The sequence below is a fragment of the Carettochelys insculpta genome, chromosome 6 (genome assembly GCF_033958435.1).
Source record: "Carettochelys insculpta isolate YL-2023 chromosome 6, ASM3395843v1, whole genome shotgun sequence".
NCBI classification, from domain to species: Eukaryota; Metazoa; Chordata; order Testudines; family Carettochelyidae; genus Carettochelys; species Carettochelys insculpta.
Genome location: NC_134142.1, coordinates 29,620,818 through 29,638,234, shown reverse-complemented (window position 1 = coordinate 29,638,234; position 17,417 = coordinate 29,620,818). Strand labels below are relative to the sequence as shown.

General features: G+C 43.6%; 1 protein-coding gene across 1 annotated transcript; it reads right to left on the bottom strand.

Annotated features, from left to right (window-relative positions):
• Positions 1-8,485: 8,485 nt before the first annotated feature.
• On the bottom strand, positions 8,486-17,417 carry LOC142015290 (alpha-1-antitrypsin-like). The gene is made up of 4 exons (XM_074998734.1): positions 16,769-17,417; positions 14,454-14,724; positions 11,927-12,074; positions 8,486-8,677 (listed from the first exon to the last, which is right to left on the bottom strand). The coding sequence occupies exons 1-4, from the start codon at positions 17,415-17,417 to the stop codon at positions 8,486-8,488; spliced, it is 1,260 nt and encodes a 419-aa protein (XP_074854835.1).

Below are 17,417 nucleotides of genomic sequence, written 5' to 3'. Positions count from 1 at the left end.
AGATTTTAGCAGGATGGTGCATGACTATAATGTTTGTTCCTCCATTGCTGTGAGATGAACTAGGGACCTTCTGCCAAAGGCACAAAAGGGAGCTGTACTTTTTGCAGCTCTAACTTCTGCTGTGGATTGACAGCATCAAGTACAGAATTGAACCTGGTTCCTTGATAGTCTTCCCCCAACCTCAGCGCACTTACAAACACATTTCCCTGTGTGCAGGAAAATCTGTATCCAAATGACAGTATGGAACACTGTCTAATACTGATTAATTATTATAATGGATAGGCTGTGTCTAAAATGTCAAAATTATTCCGCCCATTCCTGATTTTCAGTACAATGATTTGGATGAGCTTGAGTAAGAGGGGATCACAAATGATACTGAGCTTTTCTGTAGCATCATAATTGGAGGAATAAATCAGCTCTAAAGGTTCTTAACATGTCAGAAACTTTAGGGTTTTTTTTATGCTGTTTATCCTTTTTTCTGTTTCTGTCCACATGAGTACCAGATTTCTGGTGAGGCGTCAATTCAGGCAGTTTATGCTAAAGAACCACTTGACATCTTAATGCTAGCGTCTTAAACAATGTTAGCATTTGTATTCTTGCTCAGCTGGTTGGAAATTTTCATATGGAGCATTTTTCCATAAGAATATGCTGATTCATCAAAAAAGAAATCTTTCAAAGAGTTACGTCAACCCAAATGATATTTCCTTATGAAAAGAAATCCAAAATGTTTTTAAAATTTCTTTTATACTAAATCATGTATTATTTTAATTTCTTTTATAACTAATGTAAAATAAAAACAATATCAAAGAAACGACAGCCAGAAAATTAAAACTTAAATGTGTCAGATGATCAAAAAGAAATTTTCTGGGGCAAAGGGAACTTTGCTTAATGGCAAAATTCAGGCATTTAACTTTTTGTTCTGATTCAGGAAGATTTTGGGTTTGGGTTTGGATTTGGGTTCTGGTTTTTTGAATGTCAGAATTTGCTGCCAAGTGGAACATCCCAGTTTCCACCACTCTAGTGTCAGTTAACACATTCTAGAAAATCCCACACAGTTTTGGGCAGTCCAGGCTTATTTAAAAGCACTAGATTAATCCAGTCCTATGGTTTCCCAGGATTTTTTTAAAACAGTGCCTTCATTCAAAACCATTTCCAATGGTGCACCAATTTCTGCTGGTTCATTGGGGTCTGAAGAAAGCTTCACTAACAGATTAAATGGGTATAGTAAACACAGTCACTCATACTTGAATGAAAGCTCATAAAATAAATTGCATTTCAAACAGCTAATGTGAGTGTAAAACCTCTTTGGAAAAAAGTTTGCAGTACTTACAGTACAATTAGAAGAATCTTGTTTGGATGCATCTAATCTGCACTGCTCCTGGCCTGCTCTTTATATTGCCTTAACTTTATTAAGCAGAGTGTCTGCTACTAAACATTAAACTGAGCAAACAGAAGTTATTTGCAAGGGTTCAGAGCAAACAATGATGAAAGAGCTTTCCTGGACATGGAGGGTCAAATGCCTACTGTCCATCCCCACGTCCTTGAAAACAGAGCCAGTATTTATGGAAGGAAGCAGCAGTGAGCATATAGAGGGTAATCGTGGCTGACTGTTTGCTTGTCTTGCACCCCACAAACCTGCAGCAATGGCTCTTCCACCTATTTCCCTAGGTCTCTGATAACCTAAGGCTCAGGGTCTGCCCACCACTGATGGGCTTTCAGCTTCCCTTCATTCCCTGGACTGTAGGTCCCAGCAACTAGGATGCTTTAAGAGCAAGTTTGTCATAGACTGCTAATGGTGAACCAATCAGATAAGTTTTAGTTCATTCTCCCAATATATCTGTGAGACAAGAATTATTATTAAACCTATTTCATGATGGGAAAACTAGATTGAGAGACAGCCAGGCCTCACAAGTGCTGCAAACCTGTCTGAAAAATGGGTCTCGGTTAACCCTGTTTTGCTGCCAGTGTGAAAGCCACTCCCAATCCCTGCCGTTCCCAAAGGAGACTAGTGCATAATTAAGGGAGACCGATGCTCGCTTCCCGGGCATTGGACAGGCTGTGGAGAAGGGGAGCTGCTAATTGCAGGGACAAAAAGTAGGGCCCAACATAAAAAGTTTGCTGACCCCTGCTATACTGTATGCCCCTAAATTGACCCCCTTTGGATAGCCAATTAATTCTGGTACTCTTTGCCATTAGAGAGGACTGATCTTGGAGTTTACTGGGACTCAGAGAAGTGTTAAATATTTACATGGATCACATTACAAATCCTTGTGTGTGCACTGTTCTTAAAATAGGGGCTACAAAAAGTACAACTTGCCATTATTTATTAAGGACTGACTCATATTCGTATACATTGCAGCTCTTGGAGTACTGATTTTGTAACTGACTTTTAAAAAATGGCTTTCCTTGCTATTTTGATTGCAAATCTCTGCCCTGTCTCTTCTTGTCTGTATCCAGCAAGAAGTGTGAGTTGGGGGTGGAGCTTCTGCGGAGGAGGGGGGTGGGAGTTGTGGAGAAAAGAGGATTCCAGCCCCAGAGGTACTGTTAGACTGGAGTGAGAACCACTGTGACTATTGAGAGAGGTTTCCAAGAGTTTTGCATATTTTCTTGTACTGACTCATGGTGCGAGAGTTAGGAGAGGGTTTCAGAGCCGAACAGGGTTGCTGTGAGCTCAAGAGCGATTGGGTGAGATGAAGCGGTGTTCTCAGCCTGACAGGAGAAGTGTTTATGGTGGGCATTGTTGAGCTGAGGGCTGGACTAGAAGGAGCAGAGAAGGTCCCAGAAGTGAGGGGGGCCTAGGCTGGAAAGGCGTCATGTAAGATAACTGGGAGGAATCAGCTGGAGTTAGTGTTGGGGAAGTGGGCACAATGTAATAGAAGATGATGCAAGGAGGGAGGTGGCGGAGGGAGAGCAAGACTGGAGAAAGAGTTTGGGACTAGGGGGAGAACCATGAAGAAGTCACAGAGAGAGAAATTCAGTCTTTTTCCATCCTGTCCTCTAGCTGTGAAACGTCCCACCTTTTTGCTCTGAAAGTGGGTGGGGGGAGATTGGGATAGTAGAAGGCATAGTGCAGCATTTTAACTTCTGATATCTCCACCAACTTCCCTTACTCTTACAAACCAGTCTCCTGTGACGTCCCACATTTGCGCCTCACTGTCCCTTTTGTCAGGTAGAAAATATGAGGAACACATGAGGGGTTGGAAAGGAGGAGGCTTAGGGCAGGATATCATGTGTCCCGACAGCTCCCGCTGCTCCCCACATCAGCATAAGCGACAATGGATTGCTCTCACATTTACCTGCACGTTTACTAACACATGCCCAAGCACAGAAATATTAGGCTGTGTGTTGTAGGCAAGGAGTTACCACACTCACATTTTATTTGTTTGAAGTTTATGTCAATTGCAGGTTAGTTACTGTGCATTGGTGGAACAGGTGATCGGAGAGATGTGAACATGCTCCAGGTAATTTATGCTGAATGACTTTGAAGGATTTATGATTCTGTGATTTTGTTTTCGTCACAGGACATGAGAGAGATGAGGCAAAGTGAAATAACAGAACCTATAGAGTCAACCTGCAATGGCGAAAGAGGCAAATTTTCATGTTTCACATAGCCCATTGTCATGTCTGGCAACAGTAACCAGTGTCACAGTTAAATGCAAGGTAGGACAGATATGGAGAGATTGTTTTACGAAAAGTCTTTCCTTGTGGGTGAGTGATAAGCTGTTCCTATCTTTTATACTGTAGACCCTCAACTTCTGCAGCAGTTGCATTCTTGCGCAACCCAGCGTAAGTCAAATTTCAAGTAAATCGGGGAGCCAGGAAACTGACCTGCACAGCAACGCTGGTCACTTTCCCTGCTCCTATCAGTGGTGGGCAGCTGAGAGGATGGCTCTGGGCTGCCTGCCACTCACAGGAGAGGGGAAACTGACCAGCACTATTGTGCTGATCAGTTTCCCTACTACTATCAGTGGTGTCACCCAAGAGTTAGGCCGCAGCCCCTGACAGGAGCTGGGAAACCAATCTTGTCAGGGGCAGCACCCTTGTTCTCATGGAGGGATAGCTCAGTGGTTTGAGCATTGGCCTCCTAAACCCTGGCTTGTGAGCTCAGTCCTTGAGGAGGCTGTTTTAGGGTGTGGGGCAAATAGGTTTAAAAAAAATCTGCTAGGAAGGGTAATGGGTCCTGCCAAGAAGGCAGGGGGCTGGACCTGATGACCTCAGAAGGTCCCTTCTAGCTCTATGAGATAGATGGGTGTATCTCTGTATATTTATATATACAAACTCTTTATATTAATTACTAGCAAATACCTGGCATTACTCAAGTCCTTAACTCAGGTAAGGAGGCTTTTTTTAAAAAAAGGAAAATTTACATTTTATTTAAATGATTGTGTTTTTCATGAAGTTAACTTTTATTTCAGAATTCTAAAAAAAAGGTTTGTTCAATTTTTTGTTTAATTTTCTTGTACATTTTTTAAAATGGGAATTCCATCAAGTGTGTTTTTTTCTTCATCCCTATAAACTCTTCTTATTCACTATGTATTAATAAAAAGGGCTGTATTAATTTTGGTTTCCAATAGCATTGTCTTCTTTTTTTCAAATCTTAAGCATTGATTTAGCTCTGTCAAAACAGAGCACTACTCCAAATTTCTCTGTTTTAGCTCTTTTACTTATTTATTTTTGTAAGGTTTATTGAGAAGCAATCCTATTCCAGGTCCATCCTCTTCTTTGGCTCTTTTGGTTCAGTCCAGGTGTGAAAGTAACTTAAATTTCTTACGGGTATTGTCATATTGGAACCCCTTAAGTGGGGCAGGTGGTCCTCAAAGCAGGAGGTGGTGTGTGGTGGTTGTGGTATTACAGTACTTGTAAGAAATTTAAATGTGGGGTGGGCTCAGGGCAGAGGGTTGGAGAATGTCAGGGTGTGGGGGTCCTCAGGACAGGGGTGGGGGTGTGAGGGGGCAGAAATCAGGGCAGGGCTTGGAGGTGTGGGAGCTCAGGGCAGGGTGCTGGGTGGGTGGGTGGGAGGAAGTGCAGGAGTCAGGGTTGGGGGTTGAGGCAGTGCTCAGGGCAGGGGGTTGGGTATGGAGAGGGCTCAGGGCAGTGGGTTGTGGGGTGAGGTGGGGGAGGGAAGGGGAAACTGAAGCTTCTTGTTGTTCCCTTTCCTGTCCCTGTCAAGGAATGAGAACAAAGCACGCAGCTCATCTGCCCCAGGCCCGCCCCACCCGGAGGGAGGAACGCAGCAAACTGGGCACTGTCTCCTGACTCCCTGACAGCGGTGAAGGGAAAGACCAAGCAACATCCACCTACAAATATGGGGGGAAGCTTCTGCTCCCTCCCCGACTCCCTAAAGGGCATCAGGATTGGGGCTAGGGCAGTTTCAGATGGGAATAGCCCTTTCCCCTGCCTGGCTGCCTGCTGCTTGGTGCAGTAGCCTGTAGCAGAGCCTCAGGAGCCAGGGTGGAGCAAACACCACCTCCTCCTGCAGCTGAGTGCCCCAGCTGGGCAGCTCCTTCCTACCAGATGGGCACATTGGGGCACACCGGCTTCCCTTCACCTCTGGTCAGTCCTTTCCAACATCTGCCAAGTTATGACAGTTCTGAGGATGGTACTTGATTAGGTGATTCAGTATCTTCCTTGTTTGGTTTTATGAGCAGTGATCCTATCCCAGGCATATCGCTATTTCCTGGCACAACCAACCCCATACATTGCTTTGAGTTATCCTAGGAGGAAGCTGTATACCATATATGGTTGTCCTACTACTTACCATTTCGGAGGAGTTCTTGAACACACAGACAGACAAACTCTCTCAAATACAGAGTCAATTTTATGTTAACAATGATTAAAATTATCAGAGGGGTTTCTGTGTTAGTCCATAGCTGCAAAAACAACAAGAAGTCCTGTGGCACCTTACAGACTAACAGATATTTTGGAGCATAAATGTTTGTGGGCAAAGACCCGCTTCATCAGATGCATCAAGTTAAAATTAAAATTGCATTTTTCCCTGTCCTTTTGTCCTTTCCCAGCCTGATGGTATTGCCTTCCACAGACATTCAAAAAGGTCCAGTGAGCTCACAAAGCCTCTCCATTAACAATAATAAGCAAAGGCTATCTCGACACCACTGCTGCAAGTTGACCAAAGATTCACATAGCTGAAGGCAACATACCTTAGGTCAGATAATTACAGTGTCTGTACCACTCTGAGTCAACAGAAGACTCTCTCTCCCTTCAAATCACCTTCCTGTTCCCATCCAGAGCAGAGTGCTGGGGTTAACTGAAGAACGTTAACGTACAGACAAGCAGAGGTCTTAGCTCAGTAGAGCTAATCAGCATATTGCCTATATATAGCTTGTCTTATGGCTTTCTTATTTCCTTAGGGTTTTGATGATTTGTTTTATTATGTGAGCTTAGACTTACAGTAGTTTGGCTGTAACATAAAGCACTTACCGGCCATATCCTGTATGTTGAGCTACAGCAAAGTCAGCATATGTATATCTGGAACCTTTCACCCAGATAGCAAAGATGGCTCATATACGTTTGGGACTTGTGTCCTACATCAATGGTTCTCAACCCATGGTACCCTAAGAGGTACATGAGAAAGATGGGGTGGGGAGGAGGTGCAGTTCTTGAGCCACATGCAGCTCTTTGAGCAATGAAGTGTGGCTCCTGCTTGCAATTGCACAACAGCAGGGCTGGGTCTACACGTGCCCTTTCCTTTTGAAAGGGGCATGTTAATGAGCAGATTTGAAAGATGCTAATGAGGCGCTGCAATGAATATGCAGCGCCTCATTAGCATAATGGCAGCTGTGGCGATTCAAAAGTGCGGCTTTTTGAATCGTGCGCTGCCCGTGGAGAGGGGACCTTCCAAAAGAACACACCCCCCAGTTTTCGAAAGCCCTTCTTCTGATCACAGATGCACACAGGGCTGGAGTGTTTACTGCTGGAGGTGCCTGGCTTTGGAGGAGGAAAAGGGGATGGAGCCATGTATTTTATATTTATTTTTCTCTCTCTCTTGCTCTCTCCGTATCTATAGACCTATAAAAACAAATTTATAAATTAATACATTACATCTATATAGGTGTCTGAAAATTGTGGGTATGGGGGTACTGCCCTGAGTCCACTACACACCCAACCTCCTCAGTTGTGGGCTCAGGGCAGTACTCCTTTTTTTAAAAGGGTACTTTATACAAAAATGTTGAGAACCATTGCCTTATGGTATAGGTACTAAACATACCAGTGTCAGGGTAACATAGAGCAAAAGCGGCATCCCAGCTCAGGGGCAGTTGGAGAAGGCGCTGCAGTCCTTGGGATGTGTCAGATGGAGAAGATGATGGTAATGAGGAAGAGGATGGCTAACACTTCCGGTTGTGCTCTATAGTGAGAGTCTATGGAAGTTTTACTAAGTCAGGTGATAGTAACTGTGTTAAAGGTACAAATATGCTGTGTTTGTAAATATAAAAGAGTTCCTATAGAGTGAGTGTTGCAACTGTGCACTTTGGGGGTCCCAGCCATACACTGGGCATGATCTGGGACAAGGTTCTGTCAACCCTTACAGTGATATCTGGGGATTTGTAGGTAATTAATATAATTTACTGTATATTAGAGAGGGTTTGTGTGTCTGCCTGTGAATCTGTTTGTTCATGAACTCCTCCATAGGGCTGGCCAAAACCTGAATCACTCCCCCCTCCCCCCAGCCCTAGGCCCCAGATCCAGAGTGGGAAGGTGAGGCCCCAGCTGTAATGAGCCTGCACCAGCACCCGCAACGCCTGGGAAACCCCAGCCCACCCAGGCGCCAAGTCTGAAGCGTGAGTGGCCAGCAGCATGATCACTGCCCCAGCTGAAGGGAGCTAGCAGCCAGGCAGTGCGGTCCCCGTCCCCCTGGAGGATCTGGCAGATAGGCTGCTTGGTGGCTGCACTCCCAGCCCCAACCACCTCCGACCCCAATCCAATGTCCTGAGCCCACTACACACCCAACTTCCTGCTCGGACTCCTACAGCCCCCACCTGTCTGCACCTTCTCCAACTCCCTGCTTTGATTCCTGTGCTCCTCACCCCCTACTCTAGGCCCCTCCCTATCCCACAACCCTGTCTCCTGCACACCCCTCACAGCAGCCCACTGCCCTGAACCCCTCCTTAAGGAGTTGAGCAATGCCCTATAAATATGGAAATTAAGTCGTAATCTAAAGATCAGGAGCCAGGGTTTGGGCAGCAGAGAAGTGGGTGGGTATGTGGGTGGCACAGTGAGTAGCCATTTTGGGGCCGCTATCTCAGCTCAGAGGCAGGAATCCTATGGAGAACTATGTATGAGTATCGTCCAGGGGTACGTCAAAGAATGGAAGAAGAAGTCATTGGGCTAAGGAGTTATCATATTCCTGCTTTATTCGTTTGGGAATGTATGTTAATCACAATCTTTATATCATTAAGATTACCAGCTGGTGTGCCCCTGGCACAGCAGAATTTAATTGGCACTAAGACCAAGGGGTATGACTGGTGCATTATTTTTCAGCGGGATTTCTAATTTTCCCCAGGAAGTACAAAATGTCAGTGGCTCGATCAATAATAATCACCAGGAAGGGCTGACTGAATTTAATGACAGGAGGCATTGACGTAGGAACTGCTTCTACAACAGTGACTGCTGCTGCTTCGGTGCCATTCTCATGGACATTCAGCAGGGCCTTGTGAACAGCCTTTAAGGAAATGAAGCAACAGTTAGTCTGAATACAAACCAGTGGGCAGTGGCTGAAAATGAACGTGATAACTTTTAAACCCGAGCTTTCTGGAAAATCAGCTGTTAAGACAGGGGTCTAATAAGAGCCAGACAGCCGGAGCAGAATGGAAGAAATACAACATGCTCGACTAATGATGTTATTGGGAGCTTTCCCTATGTAAGTAAATGCTGCAGGGTTAGGAACATTGGTATTAAAGGACTGAGATGAAACAATCAAGCCACCTGTGCTTTCATACCACAAAGCCACTCTCCTAGATATTGCTCACCACAGACTAGTCTCGGAATCTGAACTAATCTAGCAAAGAATTAATATACACCAGAAAACTGGATCAGATCTAAGAGGAATGATGACCTCAGAGCAAGAAACCATCTAGCTTGAGCTCCAGGTATTGGTTCACATCTCAAACACTGACTGATTTCTCTGAAAATCTCTGTATTTTCCTAAATGTGACACGGTATAAGCTTTGCCAATGTTAGCTTAAATTGAAGAATATTATAGGTTCTTACCTTTTAATTATTATATGTTAATAGTAGTTAAACTCATTTTCTGTGTGCATTCATGTGTGTTCATAGTATCAGGAAATATTATAAAATGTACCACAGAGGTAGCTGTAATGAGCGACGATTGTCTGTAACGGGCAAGTTATTGCTTCTTATTAGGAAAAATCAATTGCTTTTATTGGGTCCACTCCTGTCTCCATTGATGGCACTAAGAGTCTTGCCAGTGACCTCTATGGGATCAGGATTAGGCCATTTAAAGTCATAAAATGCACATGTTTTTAAACAATGGGCCAAATCCAGTATGCATCTGGTGGTGCAAAACAGTTTGAACCAGCTGATGATGGATGCTCTACTTGCAACGAAGAATCTCAGGATGATCTTCTTATCCTGTGTCATAAGGTACAAATCTGGGGAATAAGTGGCAGGGCTAAGGACCGTCTATGCCCAGTGATTCCTAGATATGAGTAGGGTCTTGGGAGTTCTCAATAGCCAGCCTTAATTCAAACAACCACAAGGCTCCTCTACTTTAAGGACATGATTGCTGCTCTGGTCACAGTTTTCAAGGAATCTGTGAATTTAGCCATTGCTTTCAACTTTTCTAGAAGAGTGGAGAATTTTCTCTTTAACCGTATCACTTATATGGACCCTGCTGCTAGACATTACCGATCATTAGTTCTTTGAAATGGAGAAGGATAAAAATGAACTAAGGAACTTATAACATTGCAGTTGCTGATAACAATGAATTTATCATCATCATCATCACCATCAATAACCGTGGGCTCAGCACCCGTTGGTGTCTGATGCCTCTCTCACTATTTCCTTCCATCTTTCCCTGTCCAGTGCAGAGTGGCTTAGTTTCTGTAGACTAGCTCTGCACCAATCAACTATATCATCTACCCATTCTCTGTGGGGTTTGCCTCTCCTATTCAAACCGTCCATTATGCCAAATACCAGGGTCTTGATTTTTGATTTGTTGTTTATTCTGCAAATATGCCTAAACAGTTGTAACTTCCATTTTATAACCTTCTGCAGCAGGTTTTCTTTCGGCTGTATCTTTCTATATAATTCCTCATTAGTGACCTTCTGCATCCATCCTATTCTCAGAATCTTTCTATAACAACTCCTTTCAAATGCCAATATTCTTCTCTTCGAATCTGTCATTATCATCCATGTCTCACATCCATACAACATGCTGCTGAATACAGATGTTTTCAAGACGCCCAGCTTCGTTCTTAATCTAATCTCTTTGCTTTTCCAGATCTTATCCATGTCCTTCAAACTCGCTCTTGCTTTAGCTATTCTAGTCGCCATTTCCTTCTTACAGTCAAGATCATACTTTATTTTGCTCCCCAGATATGTAAACTTCTCTATATTTTCTAGCTCAATACCATCTACACTGATCTTCCTTCCTATTTCCTTATCTCCAAATACCATTGTTTTTGCTTTATCAATGTTCATAATCAGTCTGTATCGCTTCTCTTCTTCATTTAATACCTGCACCATTTTTGCTAGCTTCTCCTCATCTTCCAAAATGATAACTATATCATGTGGAAGCCTCAAGCTGTTAATTCTTTTCCTGTGCACAGATAGCCCTTCTACCTCTTCCTTGATCTTGTCCATTGCTCTCTCCAGATGTGCGATGAAGACACTTGGCGATATTGGAGCTCTTTGTCTCCTACCTCTACTTGTTTTAAACCAACTTCCCAACTCCCCGCATGTTCTCACTGCTGCCTCTGCATTGTCACTGATATCCTTCAACAACCATATCAGTCTGCTATCCACTCTGTATGACTCCAACACCACCCAAGTCACTTTCTGATCTATACCGTCATTGCATTTCACCCTCTATTGCTGTTCTGCCATCTCAGAAACATCTCTTCTGATCTTCAATGCTCTTTTCTCTTGAACCAAGTTCAGTGTCTCCTGGGTAATCCACTTCTTATTGATCTCCAACTGCCAATGCTCAGCAGCAGGGTCCACACACAAAGGTGGTTAGTTCACCTTGATCAACTGCTGCTGGTAAAGAATTTGGCTGTGTCTACACTAGCACCCCCTTTCAAAAGGGGGATGCTAATGAGACACTTCAGAACATGCTAATGAAGTGCTGCAATGAATATGCAGCACTTCATTAGAATAACGACAGCTGTGGCACTTCAAAACTGCCGCTGTCAATCGTGCGTGGTTCGTATACCCAGGGTCCTTTTTGAAAGGTCCCTGCACACTTCAAAATCCCCTTTCAAAGTGCCATGGCACGTTTGAAGTGCCACAGATGCTGTTATACTAATAAGATGCTACATATTCATTGCAGTGTCTTATTAGCATATTCCGAAGTGTTTCATTAGCATTCCCCTTTCAAAAGGGGGGCTGCAAGTGTAGACATAGCCTTTGTTAGCTTGCTTTGATGTAGTTCCATTTCAAAGCAAACTAGATCAAAGTGAACTAACAAACTTACCGTGCCTCAGCAGGGTCCATACTGTTGCTGTGACCATATGGCAGAATGATCTCTCTTTTACCATGACTATACTGTGCATTGTGTATAATTCTACTGCAATGATGCATTGCACCACAGCTCTGAGTGTTCAAAGATAGCATGAGGGTAACCATTACTGCATGCTGAGCTAGACTGAGCCTAGTTTAGGATCCAGGTGATTAGATGCAGACAAATCCATTTAGCACCACTGTTTGTTTTTTTTTTTTTCAGACTTACTTTAGAAACCTTCAGCTTGGTACTCTCAGTGATTCCAGACAGGTCGGCATGGTCTTCGAATACATCGGTCACACCCAATCTCCTACATATCTCTTCCACATCATAGGAGCCCGAAATAGAGAATTTTGGAAGGTGCAGTTCTATTCTTCTGTGGAGGGCAAAATGAAATGGTGATTAAAATATTGCATTCTAATAGCAGTGTGGAGGATCTGCCAGTGAGCAATGCCTAGCACACTTCTAGGGAATGCCAAGAAGTCAGGCCCCAGTTCTCCGGCTGGAAAGAAACCCTTGTCAACACAGCTGGCACCATTTTTCTATGAGGTGCGAGGCCGAATTAGGAGGGACACGACACCTCGCTATTGCAAGCACCCTCTCTCTTTGCAAATTCCCTTTACAGCAGTACACAGGGGACTGGGTTGCTCCTGAGGTATAGCATCTGGTATAGAGGGACATGGATGGATGCATGGATTCCCGTTTCTCTTTCTTCGGTGGGACTGGGGGGCATATAAGAGCTTGTGTCTGCCACTGGCCTGAAAGGTGCTTCTGCAGAGCAGCTCTGGAGCTGTTCTACAACCCAAAGGGGAAGGGAGAGGGACATTCTAACCCCCTGCCTTTTGCCTGTCTGCTCAGCTCCTAGACCTGCTACAGGGTGTGACACTGCTCTCTGGTTGTGCGCCTTGGAATAGTACACTTGACTGAGGATCAGCTGCCTATTGAGGAGATGAGCCTGCTCAAAACCCCACTGTTCTTTCTTGAGGGCAGGGAGGAACACAGAATATTCTCCTTCCTTTCCAAAACATCACTTCAGTTCCATAAGGCTGCATCTACGGCTTTATTCAACAGTCAATTACCATTCATGGCAAGGAATCAAAGAAGTTGGAGATGGTGGGGGGGGGTGCCTTTCAGCCATGTTCTCTGTTCCCCTTGCCCTGCTTCCTAGCAATGCATGTTTCTGCCTAACAGTCTGAGCTCTTTATCCAGACCGTTTCTAAATTTTGTGGCATTTGTCATGTCCTTAGGGAGACACTTCCATGGGCCTCATTGTTAAGCCCTCTTTGGGGATAGTTGTCCTACATTTTCCTTTGCTTGATTTCACTGCCAATTATTTTCCTTTATTGGTTCTGATTATGGCCTATGCTGCATATGCTGCAATCACCTGATCAACCATAGAGTTCCCATTAATTTTGATAATATGGGATTAGGTCCTGCTTTGGCAAGCCAAGAGAGGCAAAGTCTGGCCTGTCAAACATTTTCCTCTGGCCCACCATAATCCTCTGGGCTGGGTTTGGAGGAAAATGTCCTGCATGGCACTCAGGCAGTCTGCCTACATATTGCAGCTCCAGCCACAATGCTCCTGGAAGTGCCAGCAAAACATCTCTGTGTGCGCCTTGTGGGGAGTGGGGCAGCGGTCTCTGCAAGCTGCCCTCTGCACCATCCTGTGAATGCGGGCAGTGCGTGGAGACCTGCTGCCTCCTACTCCCTAGGGGTGCTCAGAAACATTCTTGCCAGTACTAGACACAGCTTAGAGTGTGTGGATCACCATGCCATGCAGGCCTGAGTGCCCCACTGCACCGCTGGCTGGGAACCACCTGTGATAATTACCTCCCAGCCAGTGCCAGAGCCTGCGCCTGGAATCCCCATCTGCAAGCCAACCCCCCTGCATCAGGCAACACCCCCCATTGGACCCATGCTCCCTCCCCAACACTACACCTTCTCCAACACCCCTGCCCCAGTTCAACATCCTTTCCTGCACCCAAATTCCCTCCCAGACCCTGCACATCTTCCTGCACCCCAATCCCTGCCTGGAGCTCCCTTCTCCACCCAAACTCCAACCCAGAACCCACATCCCCTCTTTTAATATCATAGAAAAATGAAGCTGTGACTATTTACGAAAAGTCTTGGTGTGGCCTCTCCCTGCCAAAGTTATTACCCAACACTGCACTAAGCAATTCCTGTCTCTGCTTGATGTTTACACTCACCAAATAAATGCAAAATGCTACTTCTCTGCTTGCCATAAAAATGAAATATGAGACATGCAAGTAAAATATCAACATCAGCACTCTAATAAATGGTGAACATGTGGGAATTTGCCCAGTGGTTCCCATGGGCATTTACGATGCTGTTGTACACAAGGTTCATCATTTGGCTACGTTGTACCTATTTATTATACATTTCCTCTTCAAATTCATCTCTGCAGTCATGGTTTGTTTGGTTTACTTCTCTGATTTCCCAAGACTTATTGACCTTTTCTGTGATCAGGACTGAATTATGTTTCCCTCTTCGTGCAATCTCAGCTGTGCTCTGTAGCACCTGGCATCTCTACACATGCTGCCCATTGGACAACTTTTGTTGTCATCTCATGTTGCAAATTCATATCTCATTTCTCTCTGCTCTCACCTGTATTGTCTTCAGTCCAGTGAGTCAGTACAATGAGAGTAAAGAACTACGGCAGCCCAGTTTAATTTTGCCTATAGTTTGTATTCCAGTCTATATCTATGGTAAATCATCAAAGCGGAAAATGAGTTACCTTCCTTTAAGTGATTTTACCCACTTAGACAGAGTTTCTATCAACAGAGCATCCTCCACTTGTTTCATTTTTCCCTCATTAGGCAGGATAAATAAGGCTGTAGCATTTCCTTTGTATGGTATTTCCACCACCTGACAAGAGAGTTCCTCATCATAGTAACTGTTATAATGTCCACTTCGGGTCATCATATTGACTTTAACCGATGTTTTCCCATCCACAAAAAAGTCTGCTTCATGGGTGAGCGAATTACTGAAAGGATGTTCCCAGTAAGCTATGAAAGAATTAAATAGGTTATACTGTGCAAGAAGATTTATTAGTATAAACCACACTAATTCAACTATAATAAAAATTAATTACAGATTCAAAAGAACTCAAAGCAAATTTTCCTAAGGGGATTTTCGTTTCATATCATATTAGTAAGATTCTTTCAATAGTGGACATTTCTTATATGTTGAGACTTCATATGGGCTTTTAAGAGTTCCAGTGAAAGCAATGAAATTACATTAAGTAACCCTATTATTTTCTTTTTAGCTGTATTTTTGAGACAGGTCCACGTGAAGCTGCTTTCTGACAATTTACAGGTAATTAATGAATTGAGGGAGATTTTTTTATTAGTTTTAAACTTTTAGGACTACATTCACAAGAGGAATTGAAGTGCTGCAGCATATAATTATATAGGTCACTGAAGAGCAAAAAGGGGGAAAAACTTTCCTTTTGGTGGTATGTGTCTCCTTAAACAGAGCAGCTGTTTCCAAGATTTTTCGTATGTGATTTCTAGAAGAAATAATTTTGCCTTAAATCTCGCTAACTGAATACAGAATTCTTTGCATTTCTACAGCTCAAGGGCTCTGATGGAACTTTAAAAACATTAAGGAACTAAGCTTCAGAATAGCCCCGGGAAGGAAGTATTACTATTTCTACAAGACAGATGCAGAAACCAAGGTACAAGTGAGCTTATGTGACATGCGCCCAGTTGCACAACTAACCTGTGACAGAGGTGGGAAGAGTCAGAGGTGGGTGTCTCAGCCTGGCACCATCCTGTCCTGCCCCTGCACAGTATCAGGGCAATGCCTGAGACACCCAGCCAAATCTGTGCTTGCAGTAACAACACCCTGGTTACACTGATTTCTAATTTACTTTTAGATCATTGTCCTGACTCTGTCATTGCTACATGGAGCACAGAATCCCCCCACCTTTGATAGGATTAACTAAAATGGCAGGGATTTTTACTCTTTAACAAGATTTAAGGTGCTTGCTTTTCAGCTGAAGGCCATTCTATTTCAACAGTTTGATTTCCAGGTCTTAAAACCACCTTTTCACATCTCCTGTATAATATTTGCGCTACATAAAGCACTGAGTTGCAATTTTTGTACTGGTATGTGCCAACTCACTATGTCAAGCTGCTTTTCAAGTACACTTTTATTTTGGATACCAGACATTACAAGGTTTTAAAGAAAACATCCCTAATTTTAAATGCATGTACAAAAATTGGACAGAAGCTGTTTGTCCCTGATTGTACAACAGCACAAGGAGTCAACTTAAATCAGATAGGTGTACGGGCACCATCTCCTACTGGAATGAGAAAATGTGTGTGAGTACAACAATGTGCAAAGAGCCATCAGTTTTTCTCTGCATTCATATTGGTTCATGAAATGAATGGCAGGACAAATTTTTCACATGTGATTAGATGAAGCCAGTCACAACTGATTGCCCAAGGATGTTGTGAAGACCAGGACTTTATCAGGGCTCAAAAAAGAACTAGCTACATTCATGGAGGTTGAGTCCATCAACACTTATTAAGTAGGATGGGTGGAATGGTGCCCCTAGTCTGCCACAGACTGGAAATGGGGGATGGGAGAGGGATCACTCAATGATGACCTGCTCTGTGCACTCCCTCTGGGGCATCTGGCATTGGCCACTGTTGAAAGACAGGATACTGGGCTAGATGGACCTTTGGTCTCACCCAGTATGGCCGTTCTTAACTGACCTGGTTTTCACATATCCGGAGCACTTCAGTCCCTGCTCACTTCAAAGGGATTCTAGCAGTACTAATAAAGTGATCAGTTACATTTAGGTGCCTAATTATGACTTTAGGGGTCTAATTTCAGACACCTAGTCATGCTTTTTTTTCATATAATCATCCTGGATAGGCTTTTCAGACAGAATCATTTTCAATTAAGTTGATCTCCTAGGCCTAACAACCTGTTAAATACATTTAAAAATTATTGGGGATTTTGGGGTGTTGTTTTAGATTAAAAATCAGGCACTGACAATTTATAATGGCAATAAGTCACCATTGACATAACTTGTCTCACCTTTAAAGTAAATGTAATTGATGAGAACCATTACAGTGAGTGGATCAAGACCCTGGACCAAGTTGGTGATTTTCCCCTGGGTTTTCTTCTCTATATAATCATTGATCTGTTTCTCAGCCTCTGAGGAATTCTGGAAGTTACTAGAAGAAACTTCTGCTTCATATAATCTTTTGACATCCTCCAGAAACTTCTCTAGCAGTTTCAGCTTCTCATCAATAAAAAGGGCATTTCCTAGATTCAGCTGGACCTCACTGTCACGGCGGTTCAGTGAGTGAATAAGATTGTGAAAACCTTCATGTATCTCCTCCTCTTCAATCTCTGTCAGGTTAAAGGCAAGTCCTTCTAGAATCTGAGTAAGAGTAGTTGATTTAGCGCCTAGAGCCACCATAGCTAAAGCAGTGGAGATGCTCAAAGGAGAGAAGAAAATATTCTTCTCGGCTGCATCAGATGTAACCTGCTTGTAGAATCTAAATGCAAAGGCAGCATTGCTGAGAGCTATTTTGCAACAAGTCGGTGGTTTGCTTTTGGAATTTCCTTCAACACTGGGCTGCTGTGCCTGGGGCTTTGTATCATCATGGTCAGGGACACGAGAACAATGAACAACAGCAAGAAACCCAATAAGTAAACATAGGTAAAAGGTGGGTTTCAT

Bases quoted from the DNA above. Each gene is read 5' to 3' on its own strand.
- LOC142015290 (XM_074998734.1), bottom strand. From the start codon at position 17,417: ATGAAACCCACCTTTTACCTATGTTTACTTATTGGGTTTCTTGCTGTT. The intron at 14,725-16,768 runs GTGAGACAAGTT...ATTCTTTCATAG, and splicing joins CAATTACATTTACTTTAAAG to CTTACTGGGAACATCCTTTC. The intron at 12,075-14,453 runs GTAACTCATTTT...TGCCCTCCACAG, and splicing joins GTAAAATCACTTAAAGGAAG to AAGAATAGAACTGCACCTTC.